Source organism: Numenius arquata, chromosome 3 (genome assembly GCF_964106895.1).
Source record: "Numenius arquata chromosome 3, bNumArq3.hap1.1, whole genome shotgun sequence".
NCBI lineage: Eukaryota > Metazoa > Chordata > Aves > Charadriiformes > Scolopacidae > Numenius > Numenius arquata.
Window position 1 is genome coordinate 17821734 of NC_133578.1, and position 14255 is coordinate 17835988.

A 14255-nucleotide genomic window follows, 5' to 3' on the forward strand; every position below is an offset into this window, starting at 1 on the left:
CCACGCAGTGACGTCAGCTAGGGGGCCACCCTTTGAGTCGATGTGGGGGGGGGAAATCCCCTCCTCTCCGCCGGTGACGCGTCCGGTGTGCGTGTGTGTCCCGCCGCCCCGGTTCCCGCGGTAGTGACGCTGCGCGCCCAGCAGAGGGCGCAGCGGCGGCGGGAGGGGGCGTGGCCGGGGCGGTGGCGTGACGTGCATGGGGGGGCGTGGCCGGGGGCGGCATGGCCGCGGGGCGCGGGGGGCGGTGCCCGGGACATGGCGGGTCGGCGCTGCGGGTGGTGGCGGCGGCGGCCGGTGTCCTGGGGCTGGGGGCCGCCTGCCTGCGCCGCTGCCAGCCCCTCCGCCGCCTGGCCCGCCGCGCCGCCGCCGCCCTCATGGCCCTCGCCGGCCCGTTGCTGTTCCGCCTGGGGTGAGTGTGTCCCGCCGCTCCGGTAATCCCCCCCCCCCACCGGGAGGGAGCCATCGCCGCCCGCCTTTTGTTCTGCCTCCCGGAGGAAGGGCCTGTCCTCCCCTGCTTGTACGGAGCCCACCGGAGAGGGACCGGGGCTACGGGTGCTCAACCTGCCGGGGCTGGCGAGGGGGAGGGCAGGCGATGTCAGCCCGGCTACCCGGGGGGATTACTCGGCTACCCCGGAACGGTGACGGTCGCCCTCGGGTCTCGCCCCCTCCCCACCCTGTGTCTCCTTCCTTCGGGTCTGATCGTTAACCCATCCCGGTACCCCATCCGTGGTGCTGGTGCTGGCAGGAACCCCCCGACCCCTGGCTTCGGGCTCCCACCGCCCCACCGACGCAGGGGGCACCAGGCTCCTACCGCGATCCCTCCCCTGTGCCTGCCGGTGCCAGCGCGGGGGATGTAACCATCCAGGGCGATGCCCTTGGCCCGGGGATGGACTTTGCAACCCGGGGCTTTGCACGTCCTTCATGGCACCGATCCTCGTCCCCAGCCCCGAAACGCTGCTGTATAAATGGGGGTTGGTGGTGGGGGGTGTGTGTCTCCCCAAGCCCCCCAGCTTTTGCTGGGGTGCGTTTGTTGCACCCCTGCATGGCACATGCTGCGTGGGCATTTCTCGCTTCCCTTTTCCTCAGCCCATTCTGCTCCCGCTTCCCTCTTCTTTGGGGCTGTGGCACTCAGGGCAGGCCCTCGGAGCGGGGTCAGCCCCAGGCATGGCCCCCCCAGGGTGAGGGGGGGATACCCCGGGGAGAACTGGCAGCCAGAATGCTGCTGCGGGCAAAGCTCTGGGGCTCCAGCCCTTCCGTGTGAGCAGAACCTGCCTGGACAGATGGACGGACAGATGGACACCCCCACAGTGATGCCCCCCCCCCGTCCTTGCTGCCCACAGCAGCTGGCAGGGACCTGCCTGGGGAACCGATTCTGCCCTCGCTGCAGATCTGAGGGAGGGGAAGGAGGGGGACATGACGCTTCCAGCCCCCATGTGTGGGAAAGTGACCCTGTATGTGCTCTCTGTGGGGGTCCTGGCCCTGGCAGAAACCCCCTCCCCAAGTGGGCTCCTTGGAAGGGGGCTAGGGTTTAACACCAGGGGGTGTCTGCCCTCCCCAGGTACAGCCTGTACGCCCACACGCGGTTGGGCTACCTCTTCTACCAGCGGCAAGTGAAGAAGGCCCGGGAGCGGTACCCGCACGGCCACTCCGTGCCCCAGCCCTGCCACTTCCCCGGTGAGTCCTGGGGAGGAGGCATGACCACCCCTGCCCCCCGCTGTGGTCCCCGTTGTGTCCCCCAACACCGGTGCTTTGGGGTAGGGAGGGGTTGCCATCACCAAATGGCCCAAAGTGTGTTTAACTCTGAATTTCATTTAAGTTACGGGGAGTTTGGGCCCCAGGCAGGGGGGGGGGTCATGCCCTGATCTCTGTCTGTCCGACCCCCCTCAGGGGTGAAAATCCTGCCCATTCCTGTGCTCTCCAACAACTACAGCTACCTGGTCATCGACACTGGCTCCGGCCAGGCGGCCGTCGTCGACCCCTCCGACCCACTGGCCGTGCAGGTGAGACCAGCCCCCCCAGCCCTGGTGTTTGGGTGTCCCTGGGTGAGGGGGTGGCATGTCTCTGGCTGTTTTGAGGGCAGAAGGGGGCAAATCTGCCCCTAATCTGCAGCCCTTAGTGCCCAAGGCAAGGTTGGAAGGTTGCAGGGCTCATCCAGGGCCTGGGGAGCTGGGGAAGGGGGATTAGGGGAGAGATTAGTACTCGGGGTCTGTCCCCCCCTCAAATGTCTCTGTTGTTCCCCCCACCGCTATTCCCAGGCTGCCATTGAAGAAGAGGGCGTGATGCTGGAGGCCATATTCTGCACCCACAAACACTGGTAAGGGACAAGAGGGGATCCTGGGGGGGTCGGTGGCTGCCATGGAAAGTGCCCCAGCTGGAGCGACCCCCAGCCCTACTCCACATGGTGGGGGACACATTTAGGGGTGCTGACCTCCCTGTCCGCAGGGACCACAGCGGGGGGAACGCAGTGCTCCGCCAGCAGCATGGCTCCTGCAAGGTGTACGGCAGCAGCCTCGATGCTATTCCGGAGCTCACCAAGTAAGTCCTGTGCCCCACATCCCCCCCCAAGCACCCCTATAAAATTGAGGGGGGGAGGGCTTCACCCCCAACCACTGCTGTCTGCTCCACCCACCTCCCAGTCCATCCCCCAAGGACCACGTTGCCCCCCTCGTGGGAAGAGACCTGACATGCTCATGACGCTAGTGCCCCGGGGAAGGGTTGTGTGGGGAGATGGGTGTTTTGAGGTGCTGGGCAGGGGGGATACCCTGATGGTGCCCCCCTATGCCTGGCGTAGCCCGCTTGAGGACAAGGAGAAGGTGAAGGTGGGCTGCCTGACCTTTGAGGCGCTCGCCACGCCTGGCCACACCGTGGGCCATATGGTGTACGTGCTGGACGGGGAGCCCTTCGGTGCCCCCCCCTGCCTCTTCTCCGGGGACCTCCTCTTCCTCGCTGGCTGTGGTGAGTGCGCACAACCCCAGACCTGGGTGGCTGGAGGGGGGTGTCCCAGCCTGAGAAGGGCTGGGGGGACCCCCAGTTCCCCCCCGCCCATGACAAACTGTTGCATGGGAGTGCAGGCAGGCTGTTTGAGGGCTCCCCTGAGACCATGCTCGCCTCCTTGGATGTGGCCGTGGGCTTGGGTGAGGACACGCTGCTGTGGCCAGGTGAGTGTCCCCAACAGCAGGGCAGAGCTGCTGGTGTCCAGCCCCAGTTCCTGCTGCCAAGCTGGGGGGGGTGGATGGGGGCAATACTAAGAAATCTGGGGGTCCGCAGGCCACGAGTACGCGCTGGAGTGCCTGACCTTCGCCAGCCTCCTGGAGCTGGACAACCCTGCGCTGGAGCAGAAGCTGCAGTGGGCGACGCAGCAGCGGCAGGAGAAGAGGAGCACGGTGAGGCTGAGGGGGGGGGGTCCCCTGGACACAACCCACCCCCACCCTAGCCCCTCACGGGGTTCCCCCTCTCTCAGCGGGGATGCTGCACCCCGACACCCTCTTGCGTGGTGGGTGCTGTAGGGAAAGAGGGTGGCAGGGGGCAGAGGGGAAGAGGTGGGGGGGTCCTGGCTCCCCATGGGAGGTGCTGCCTCCGGCGGGGGCGCTGAGCAGCTGTCCCCCGCAGTGTCCCTCCACGCTGGGCGAGGAGCAGACCTACAACCCCTTCCTTCGGACCCACCGGCCGGAGCTGCAGGCAGTGCTGGGGCTGCGACGGAGTGGCGGGGAGCACCCGGATGCCTTCCGCGCCCGCGTCCTCAAGGAGGTGCGGAGGCGCAAGGACCTCTACAAACCCACCTAGACCCCCACCTTCTCCCCAGGCACCCCCCCTTTCCATGGGGCAGGGTGCTGCTCGGGCACAGGGGGACCTGAGACTTTATAGTTTGTTTTGCTGTGAATCTCCCTCCTGGGGTGCAGGGTTGGGGGGGGAAGAGTGGACACCCCCCACTGTCATGGGCACCCTGTAAGTGATCCTGCCTTTGCTCCCCCAGACTTGGGGGTCACCAGCTGTCACGTAGAAGCACCTCGATCCCCTTTCTGGGGGTCTGTAGCTCCCCCACCCCACTGCTGGGGCTACAGGGCTGGCACCAAGGGCTTTTCGTAACTGCCTCCCCTCCCCCCTCCATTTTTCTGGGAGCTCCCAATTTTGCCCCCCCCTTCAGCACTCAGGGAGCGCCCCCCTTCCCCTGACAGCCCCCAGTGCTGTGCATCTCCTTTTGGGGGGGGGCTAGGATGGAACCAGCAAGGGGGGGACCCCAATACTACCTCCAGGCAAGGGACCCCATGCTTGGTGCCAGAGCCCCCCTCCCGACACACACACTGGGATGGGGCTGTGGGGGTACACTGGTGGGATGTGGGGGAGTGCTGCTGTACTGGGGACTGGAGCCCCCCAAAATAAAAGACTTGATCGGATTTTTGCCTGTTTGGTCCTTTCCCTCCACGGCCCGTGGGGGTCTATGTCCCATACCCACCCCCCACCCCCCGCGAAGCCCCTCTGCGGGGTCGCTGCCACTTTAAGAGGCGGGGCCAAGCCGTTGCTATGGAGACCGCCTAGCGTTGTTTTGGGGGGGGGCACCTGGGTCCGACCCGGGCAGGTCTGGGGGCGGGTGTTGGGGGTGCTGGTGAGGTGTTGGGGCTGTTGGGGGGTTCGTGGGCGGTGACGTTGGGGGGAGTTACAGGGGCTGGGAGGCGGCAGAGGCCAGGGGGAGGGTGGTTACTGCCGTCGTCCGTCCCCCCCCACCCCCCCTCCCGGCTTATGCAGGTGGGCACCGTGGTTTGAGGGAAACCCACTACCCCCTTACCCCGGGGTCCGACAGGAACCTCCCGGCGAGGCATGGAGCCCACCCCCGAACGCCAGCAGGAGACCCCGGCCCTGACGGAGGCAGCTGCCAAGTTCCTGAACTTCATCGGTGGGTGTGCCCCCCTCCCCCCGACTCCGCTCCCCCCGACCTCCCTCTTGTCCCCTACGCCATGCCATGGGGGTCCCCGGTGCGGAGGTGGGGGGGGACGGGGGAGGGAACTGAGGCAGGGAGGTGCCCTGGGCAGGAGTGACGGTCCCTCAGGGTAGGGGTGACCATCCCTCGGGGCAGGGATGGCAGTCCCTCAGGGCAGGGGTGACGGTAGCTCTGGGCAGGACCGGAGGACCTGGAGCGCTGCGTCTTCACTGAGATGCTGGATGTGGTGGCAGCGGGGGGCCAGCCGAGGGACCAGGCAGTGGGTCGGTGGTGGGTGTCAGCCCGGTGGGTGCCCTACAAGCGGCCAGGGGAGCTGGTGCGGAGCTGCCTCCTGGTGCAAGCCACCTCCCGCAGCAGGCAGGACGGAGTGCCCTGCTCCAGCACCCTCAAAGGTGAGCTGGGGGTGGCTTGTGGTGACCCCTCCCTCCCTAGAGCTGGAGCATTCTAGTCCCACCAGCCCTTGGGCCTGAGATGGGGGGCACTGCTGCGGTGCCAGCAGGGTGGGCTGAGCATGGCTCTGCTCTGCCAGCCTATGTGACCACGCAGCTGGAAACCCTGGAGCAGGAAGAACAGGAACGCCTGGAGGTGACCAGTGTGGTGGCGGCATGTCCCCTTCCCTGTGTCCTGTCCGCCTGCCCTGGGGTGGGCCCTGCAGCAATGTCCTCCTGGGGGCCACACTCCATACAAGGTCGCTGTGGGCAGCCTGGTGTCCCCTCCCTGCCTGTGACACAAGCTCTGTCCCAGCAGCCTGGTCCCCATCCCCTACTCTGGGTGGCAGCTGGGGTGGGGAGTTTCCCACAACGCATCTGGAATGGTACCCTGATGGAAAGGGGTGCTGAGGCATGCCACCTCAGAGTGTGGGTGTCCTGGTTCTGTCCTCCCCTCTGTGCTACCATCCACCCCATGCCCCCCACCCTGCCCACAGCTCAGAACACACCCAGTACAGAAGAGGACTCACATGGTGAGCCACCAACATGGGATGACTGTCACCAAGACCCTCCAGGAGGGAGAGATAAGGCTGAGGGAGGGATCTTTTCCCTCTGCCCTCTAGATGGGACACATCCTGAGAGGGGGTGGCAGAGCTGGCCTGTCCCACCCAGGGTTGCCCCCAGGCTCTGGGGTTGTCATACGTGGGGACAGTGGGGCCGTGGCTGTCCCATGAGGTGGCCGGGTCTCTCCGCAGGCAGAGCCGCAGTGCTGGAGCTTCTCCTACAGCAGGGATGAGCTGCGGGGGCTGCTGCCAGAGGGTGCCAGCCTCCTGCTGCTGCGGGTGCTGGCGTGTCGGTGGGCAGTGCCCCCCAGCCTCATCTTCCCAGCCATCAACACCGAGGGTCACCTCTGCACCTCCAGCTACGTGAGCTGCCGGCCAGGGGGGCCCGTGGGCTGGGGTGGGGGATCTGGGTCAGGTTGGGGGTGCCAGGGTGGGATGTGGGAGGTGGGAGTGAGCAGAGTGTGGTGGACAGCACGGGGTGGGCAGGGGTGACCCCAGGGCAGGGGTGACCCCTGGCCATGCCCCCCCTCCCCCAGCGTGCCCTGGGCACCCAGCAGCAGGCAGTGGGCTCGGTGGAGGTGGAGGTGTTTGTGATCGAGCGAGCCGTGCATGCCAGCGCAGGCACCTCCACTGTCTGGCACAGCAGCTTCCTCCCCAACGGGTATGGATGGGGGTCCCGCTGGGAGCACCCTCCAGCCCTGCCAGCCTGGCGGGGACCCAGGAACAGGGGTGTCACCACCTCTTCCCCTCCGGCAGGCATTTGGCTCAGCAGGTGCAGGTCGGCTGCCCAACAATGGTGCTTCTGCGGGATGAGTCCATCCTGAGCAAGACAGGTACTAAGCGGGGGGAGGCTTGTGCCCCCCAGCATGGGCAGCCCCTGCCCGCTGTCTGGCAGCCAAGTGGGGAACACCCTGCCCTGCCTTTCTGCTGCCAGGTGGGGTCGAGCAGCAACCCCCCTTTCCCAAACAGCCCCTGGACTGGGAGGACGACATCCAGCTCTACTCCTGGTTCCTGGACAGGAAGGTAAGACGGTGAAACATGGGAACAAGGGGACGTGGGGTTGTACCACACCCCAGCAGGGTCTCCCAGGGGGCACAGTGGGGATCAGGCTGGCCAGCACCAGCCCCCAAGCTCCTCAAGTGGGGAAAAGGACCCAGGCATCCTGCCCCCCCCCCACCCTGGCACAGTGGCTGGGGGGGACATTGGTGCCTGTGCTCACACTGCCCACCCCACCACAGGCAGAGCTGCAAGCATCCCACGCCGCTTACATCCAGCAGCACCCCGAGCTCTGGGCACTGCTGGCCGACTTCCTCCAGGCCCTACTCCTGCATCAGCCCCGTGACCCTGTCTCCTTTGCCGCCCAATTCTTCGCCCCCTTTGCCCGCCAGCAGCCCCCCATGACCCGCTTCGCCTCTGCTGGGGCTACCAGCCACCTCCCCAGATCCCCGCCTCATCACCCTCCAGCTAACAAGGAATAAAGCTGCCGGTGCTGCCTGTCCAGGCTCATTTGCTTTGGGGAAACTGAGGCATGGGGAGGGCAGGGGGTGCTGAGTTGTGTGCTAACCCCCCCTGTGCCAGTCTTGGGGGGGACCCAGGCATCCTCCCCCCTCCTGGCTGTTCTAGTCCCCTCCTGGGGGGGTGAGGGTGCCTGGGACATACCCTGGGGCAGAGCCAGGCTCACATCCCTGGGCTGGGGCACCCCACATCTCCCTGGGGACAGACCCCCGATGCCCACCTCTCTGTGGGTCACAGCCTGGTGGCAGCCAGTACTGCCCAGGTACCCATGGGTGCATCTGGGGTGCTCCTCCTCCTGCCTGCACAGCCACAAGGGTCCTGGGGACAGGGTGCCCCACTTTGTGGGAGCAGACTGACCCACAAAGTTGCTGAGCACCCCATCTTTGGAGTGAGGATTCCCCCCACCCAGGGCTGGTGTGAGCACCCTGTGCTGCAGAGCCCACCAGGCTGGGCACTCCCCCCCCAGCAGCTGAGGGTGCATTTTGCTCACACGCTTGTGCAATGCACGTCTGCCTCCTCACTCCTGCTCCTCTGGCCTTTACCTTACCCCCATGGGGCCAGCCCTGTCCTCTGTCCCCCCAACAACTGCCCAAGGAGCAGACCCCTGGCATGCGATGGAGGGTGACATGCAGGCACGCTCCTACACCTCTGGGCATGCTGGTGTGGGTGCCTCATGTTTGCAGGTGTGTGTGTGTGCACACACACTGAGGTGAGGGAGGCGCTGGGTCTGTGTGTGTTCCCCCCCCCAATCCCGGCACAGGGTGGGGAAACTGAGACCGTGCACATTCATAGCACCCAACTTCCCCCAGGCAGGGCCCCTTTCCCGGCCAGGTCAGAGGGTGGGAAAGGAGAACTTCTTCCTCCTCCTCCTCGGGGGAGGGCAACTGGGGGGGGGGGGGGGGGGGGGTGTGTGTCTTTAAAAGCCAGGCAGCAGGCACTGCACCCAGTTTCGAGATCAGGGCTCCCCAGCAGCATGTCTGGATCAGGCCCAGCCATGGCATCGTTGGAACCAGGTGAGCCCCATGACACCTGGGTGCCCCCACACCTCCTTTCCTCCCCCGGACCCCCTTCTCTCTGCCCTGGGATCCCTGACTCTGCTCCCTTCCACGGTGGGCACCATCCTCCCCATCCTGTCCTGGCTTCCCCACCTGCCCCATCGTCTCTTCCCCCAAGCCCACTCGTGATTCACTCACACTCCCAGGACCTGTCCGTGGGCTGTGGGGGGAATGCGACCAGTACCAGCTTCTTGTCCACACTCCATGCCCACCCAGCAGCAGGAGTCGGGTGTCCCCTCCTGTCCCTACTGCCCAGAAATGCACTTGGCTTTTGGACTAGTGAAGATTGGGCTGGGACCACGGGGTTTTAGGGACACCTAAGCTGGAAGTGGCATCCAACTGCTTTAGGTAGCCACTGATAGCCCTCATATAGTCACCTTCATGGCCCCCCTGGAAAAATGGAGGTCATCCCTTATGGGGCTCACCAGGCAGGGGCAGGTGGGACTGGGCAGAAACTGGTATCAGGGCTGCCAGCCCACCAGTGTCCTTGTCCCCCAGCGGGTTGCCACCTCCCCTCCTCCCTTTCCTTGTCCCCCTCAGGCCTCACTGGGTCCCTGAACCGGGGCCAAGCCCAGACCTATGGCACTGGTGGGAGCCCCGTGCCCCCGCAGCACCCTGGCACCCGGGATAAGACCTACCTGGACGAACTCATCAGCATCCCCAAGGGCAGCGGGGTAGGTACTGCCAGGCTGGCACCTCTGTCTGAGGGTGGGCAGACACTCCTATCCCCGTCCTGGGTAGGGGAAGAAGGGAGAAGGGGAAGGAATGGGGGTTCCCCTGCCAGGAGGGGTTGTAAAAGCCAGGCTCAGCAGTGGGATCCCATGGGGTGCAATTAACAGTGTCTGACAGCCCTAGGACCCTCCCGCAAATCACTGCCCAGCCTGTCCCCATGTGGGATGGGGGTCTTGCTGCCCCCCCAGCACTGCTGTAATGGGGAGGGGCTGGGGGGCAGCGGTTCCCTCCCCAAAGCAGGCAGGAGAAATGTCCTCCATGTGCGAAACACCCCCATGCAGGTAGCACAGGGCTTCCCAGCAACAGGCTAAAGGGGACCAGGAGTGCAACTGGGAGACACTGGTTTCAAATGGGAGTGTGTGGGAGTGTCCGTCTCTGACCTGCTGCCTCGTCCCAGCCCGGTTTCAGCTTTAGGAAACTCTGGGCTTTCACCGGTCCCGGCTTCCTCATGAGCATCGCCTACCTGGACCCAGGAAATGTAGAGTCGGACCTGCAGTGTGGGGCAGTGGCGGGGTTCAAGGTGAGTCCTGGCCCCCCCTCAGCTCCCCAGCCCCAGGGTCAGGAAGCAGCCAGGGATTTCGTAACATCTCCTGTGCCAACGGCTGCCCAGCCCTGCAGCAATCCAGCTTCCCCTTCCCCGGGGAGCGGGAAGAGAACGGGAGGGGACCGGGGGCAGGGGGAAGGCGGGGTACGCCACCCCTTTGCCTGGGCTGGGGACCACTTACAGCCCCTCTGGACTTCTCCTTGCCCATGTCCCCAGGGCTAGTTGATAACCTTGCTGGGAGCTGTGAGTGGCCAGATCCCGGCCAGTGCCCAGCCCCTGCTGCCTCCCTCCCTCCTGCCCCCCCAGCTGCTGTGGGTGCTGCTGTGGGCCACCGTCCTGGGGCTGCTGTGCCAGCGCCTGGCCATCCGGCTGGGCGTAGTGACAGGGAAGGACCTGGGCGAGATTTGCTACCTCTATTACCCCAAGGTGAGCAGCCACGGGGACCCCACCTTGGGGTCACAGCCTGGGGTGACCCCACGCTCGGGCTGGTGGTGGTCCTGGTAGGGAGTGGGGGGGCAGGACTGTCTGGGGGGTGGAGAGTGGCAGGAAGATGCTGCAAGAGCCCTGCATCTCCCAGGGGGTCCCCAAAGCCTCCCCAGACCCAGTGCCCCCCATCTAGCACTCACACACCCCTCTGGTATGGGGACTTGGTGGGGGAAGCAGCTGTCTTGGTCCAATGGGGGGACATGTGAGTGCGTCCCCTGGGGTTGGTGAGCCCGGGCGTCGGGGCAGTGACGCGCAGCCAAGACGCGGGGCAAGCCTGAGCGTGTTGGTGCACAGAGCTGGGGGGGGCAGGGGGGTCACATGGCAAAGGAGGGGTCCCATTTAGGCAGCAGGTGGGGGCGAACAAGCGATGAGATATTGGTTGAATGACAGGTCCCCAAAAGGAGGGCTGGGTACGTCCCTCTGCCCCCGCACCCCCCCAGGAGCACCATATCCAGACATCTGGGTCCTGATCTCAGCACCCACTGGGGCAGGGATTGGGGGGGGGGGGGCAGGCTGGGGTTTAAGATCCGTCCTGCACCCTGAGATGGTGTCATGGGAGAGGCTGGGGGGATGTCTCCCGGGGTCCCCATGCTGCTCGGGGTGGCCTGTCGCAGCCTGGGGACGGGGACAGGGATCTCCACCCTGCTCTGGGTGGCCTGTCGCAGCCTGGGGACGGGGACAGGGATCTCCACCCTGGAGGCTATGCCCCTCCATGGGCTCGGCCATCTCACCGGGCCCTGGCCCTGGCCCCTCCAGGTGCCCCGTGTGCTGCTCTGGCTCATGATTGAGATCGCCATCATCGGCTCTGACATGCAGGAGGTGATTGGGACAGCCATCGCCTTCAGCCTGCTCTCGGCTGGCCGGTGAGACACCCCCCAGCGACCTCCCCTGCCCCCCAGTGGCCCTGCTCTGCCAAGGGGCATGTGGCTAACGCCCCCCCCACCTTGCCACCCTGCAGCATCCCACTCTGGGGTGGGGTCCTCATCACCATCGTGGACACCCTTTTCTTCCTCTTCCTTGACAAGTACGGTGAGTGCTGGAGCGGGAGGGACACTTGCACTAGTGCCAATGTGGCATCGGTGTCGCTCACCTTGTTCCACCCCATGTCTTGACCGCTCTAGGACTCCGCAAACTGGAGGCTTTCTTTGCCCTCCTCATCACCATAATGGCCCTGACTTTTGGCTACGAGGTAAAGGGGGGAGCTGGGGACACCCCTTTCCCTGCAGGGTGCTGGCAGGGGGCCCCCACAGGGCATCCCCCCTGGCACCAGGCTGCAGTAGGGGGGTATCAGCTCACAGTACCCCTTCCCACCGGTCCTCAGTACGTGGTGGTGAGGCCGGGGCAGGTGGAGGTGCTGAAGGGCATCTTCCTGCCCTACTGCCCAGGCTGTGGGCGAGAGGAGCTGCTGCAGGCTGTGGGCATTGTCGGCGCCATCATTATGCCCCATAACATCTTCCTCCACTCCTCCTTGGTCAAGGTGAGACCAAGGCACTGCCATAGGCACTGCCATGGGCACTGCCATCCCAGAGTGTCTCCAGGGTCACTTGGTGGGAACCAGCTGGTCCTGACTGTGGGACCAGGGGTGCTCTGCTGACTCCATGGCACCCGTGTCACCCACCGTGCCCAGACACGGGCAATTGACCGGTCCAAGAAGGAGGCAGTGCAGGAAGCCAACATGTATTTCCTGACCGAGTCCTGCCTGGCCCTCTTCGTCTCCTTCCTCATCAACCTCTTCGTCATGGCTGTCTTCGGTGAGGCTTTCTACCGCCAGCGAAACGAGGACGTGGTGAGTGTCACCCCGTGCCCATGGGGAGGTGATGGCTGTGCCCGGCTGCAGAGACAGGCAGGGCAAGCATCCCTTGGAGGGTGAGTGTCTTCACCCCCTGGGTTGTGGGGGGGTCCCCCCGTGTCCGTGGGGGCTGTCAGGTGGCCATCACGCTCATGCCTGCTGTGCCTTGCAGCACAACAAGTGCGTCAACAGCAGCGTCAGCCACTACGCTGGCATCTTCCCCGTCAACAACGAGACGGTCTCTGTGGATATCTACCAGGGGGTGAGTGGCCCTGGACTGTGCCCAGTGGGCATCCGTACCTCTTTGGGGGACATAGCGCTCCTCCCCATTGACCCCTGGGTACAGGGGCTGCCACAACCCATCTGGGAGATGAGGTGCTGATGGGGGTGGCCAGGGACAGGGACACTTTGGGGTCCCCATGGGAGTGTCCCCACACAGGGTGTCATCCTGGGCTGCTATTTCGGGGCAGTGGCTCTGTACATCTGGGCCATCGGGATCCTGGCGGCAGGGCAGAGCTCCACGATGACAGGGACCTACGCGGGGCAGTTCGTCATGGAGGTGAGGGACGGAGATGCTGGCCCTCATCTGCACAGGGAGCAACTGGGAGGGAGGGGAATCACGGGTGGGCTCTGGGTGCAGGGTCCTATGGGTGCCTCTCCCCTCTGGGGTATTTGGCAGAGTTAATTGCCCCACAATGCCCACAGGGAGCTGGGCATAGGGCATTGCCCACCCGGTGGGTGGCAGCTTGCTGGCACCAGGGTCCCCATTCTCCAGGAGGTGGGATGGGGACAGTGCCCACCCATTGCTACCCCCGCCCCCTGTGACACCTCCTCCCAGAGGCACCATGTGTGTGCCCCACACAGTGTTTCCCTAATGAGTTCGTTTGCTTAATGAGATGGAGCTGACATCTAGCGGGGCCCTGCAGCCCTGCAAGGCCCTGCTCAGCGCCTTGCACAGAGGAAGGAGTGGAGTGATGCCCCCCATGTCCCTCCAAGGCAGGATTTGGGGGGGCCACCCCAGCATGGTGCCCCAGGCATGGTGAGGGGCAGGGGCACAGGTTTTGCCATGTCCCCAGGGCTTCCTGCAGCTCCGCTGGTCCCGCTTCGCCCGGGTGCTCTTCACCCGCTCTTTTGCCATCCTGCCCACCATTTTCGTGGCTGCCTTCAAGGACGTCAGCCACCTCACAGGCATGAATGACCTGCTCAACGTCCTCCAGAGCATCCTGGTAAGGAAGGGGGGTGGGGGGGCACCACCTGCCCCCTAACAGCACAGCCTGGCATCTGTGCCCCCCTTACCCGGCTCTCCTTCCAGCTGCCCTTTGCCGTCCTGCCTGTCCTCACCTTCACCAGCCTGCGCCCACTCATGCAAGACTTCACCAATGGCCTGTAAGTTCCAAGGTGGGGGGGAGGTAAAAGGGGGCGGAACAGGGTGCCCCAGCTGCAGGCTGGGGGCCTTCTTTTTGGACCATCCTGTCCCCCCAAATCACGCCATGGGGGCAGTTGGTGTATGGGCACTGGGGGGAATGTTCATCCCCATGTGCCCATGGAAGCCAGAGTGGGACAGACCCCATCACTGTCATCTCCATCCTCATCCCATTGCCACGTCCAGCCGACCCCTTTGGGCACCACTGGGTCCTCAGCATTCTCCTGGCATTGCCAGCCTTCTGTTCAGAGGATATCCAAGGCCTGCACCCACAGCCCCATCATGGCAGTGTAGCATGGCCGCGGCGTGCAGAGATGTCCCAGCTGGGGTCTTGATCACCTACAACCCCAGATCCCCCAGACCCCTGTGCCTGGTGGCACATGGGGTGGGGGGCTCTGCCCTGGCACTGGTGCCTGATCTCCTGCCCACAGCTCGGGGAAGGTGCTGATGACCCTCATCACAGGGCTGGTCTGCGGCATCAACCTCTACTTCGTGGTGGACTTTCTGCCTACGCTGCGGGGCCTGGGGTATCACATCCCCCTGGGCCTGCTGCTGGTTGTCTATATGGCCTTTGTTGCCTATCTGGTAGGGCTGGCACCACAGGAAGGGGTGGCTGCGTGGGGGAACGTGTCCCCGGTGGGTGCCCATCGGCCTGCCCTCTTTGACCCCACAGATCTGGACATGCAGCATCGCACACGGAGCTCGGTTCCTGGCTCGGGGCCACCACAACCGGTTCAGTTTCGGCGTCTCCCTTGACCCGCCAGCATTGGCAGGGACCCAGTGA

The 14255-nt window shown here is 65.1% G+C and overlaps 3 protein-coding genes across 3 annotated transcripts; all 3 read left to right on the plus strand.

The window, feature by feature from the left end:
* Positions 1-221: 221 nt before the first annotated feature.
* LOC141462842 (probable thioesterase PNKD) lies at positions 222-4393 on the plus strand. The gene is made up of 9 exons (XM_074144909.1): positions 222-409; positions 1559-1674; positions 1888-2000; positions 2256-2314; positions 2443-2535; positions 2792-2955; positions 3072-3158; positions 3268-3383; positions 3610-4393. The coding sequence occupies exons 1-9, from the start codon at positions 222-224 to the stop codon at positions 3781-3783; spliced, it is 1110 nt and encodes a 369-aa protein (XP_074001010.1). The 3' UTR covers positions 3784-4393.
* Positions 4394-4815: 422 nt separating this feature from the next.
* On the plus strand, positions 4816-7405 carry CATIP (ciliogenesis associated TTC17 interacting protein). The gene is made up of 9 exons (XM_074145696.1): positions 4816-4891; positions 5116-5328; positions 5466-5521; positions 5862-5946; positions 6118-6290; positions 6464-6588; positions 6684-6760; positions 6862-6950; positions 7166-7405. Exons 1-9 carry the CDS (start codon positions 4816-4818, stop codon positions 7403-7405), a joined length of 1134 nt encoding a protein of 377 aa, XP_074001797.1.
* A 1031-nt stretch (positions 7406-8436) lies between these two features.
* SLC11A1 (solute carrier family 11 member 1) lies at positions 8437-14255 on the plus strand. Its single transcript, XM_074145143.1, is given in 15 exon segments — positions 8437-8455; positions 9038-9171; positions 9627-9749; positions 10080-10199; positions 11016-11122; positions 11218-11288; positions 11381-11448; positions 11581-11736; positions 11887-12045; positions 12221-12310; positions 12488-12607; positions 13125-13274; positions 13361-13434; positions 13903-14133; positions 14135-14255. Coding segments are annotated over 15 exon segments (1743 nt in total).

Excerpts from the sequence above, each read along its gene's own strand:
- CATIP (XM_074145696.1), top strand. The coding sequence starts at position 4,816 with ATGGAGCCCACCCCCGAACGCCAGCAGGAGACCCCGGCCCTGACGGAG. Across the intron at positions 5,522-5,861 it reads AAGAACAGGAACGCCTGGAG|CTCAGAACACACCCAGTACA; the intron begins GTGACCAGTGTG and ends CCCTGCCCACAG. Across the intron at positions 5,947-6,117 it reads CAAGACCCTCCAGGAGGGAG|AGGCAGAGCCGCAGTGCTGG; the intron begins AGATAAGGCTGA and ends GGGTCTCTCCGC.
- LOC141462842 (XM_074144909.1), top strand. The coding sequence starts at position 222 with ATGGCCGCGGGGCGCGGGGGGCGGTGCCCGGGACATGGCGGGTCGGCG. Across the intron at positions 1,675-1,887 it reads CCAGCCCTGCCACTTCCCCG|GGGTGAAAATCCTGCCCATT; the intron begins GTGAGTCCTGGG and ends GACCCCCCTCAG. Across the intron at positions 2,315-2,442 it reads TTCTGCACCCACAAACACTG|GGACCACAGCGGGGGGAACG; the intron begins GTAAGGGACAAG and ends CCCTGTCCGCAG.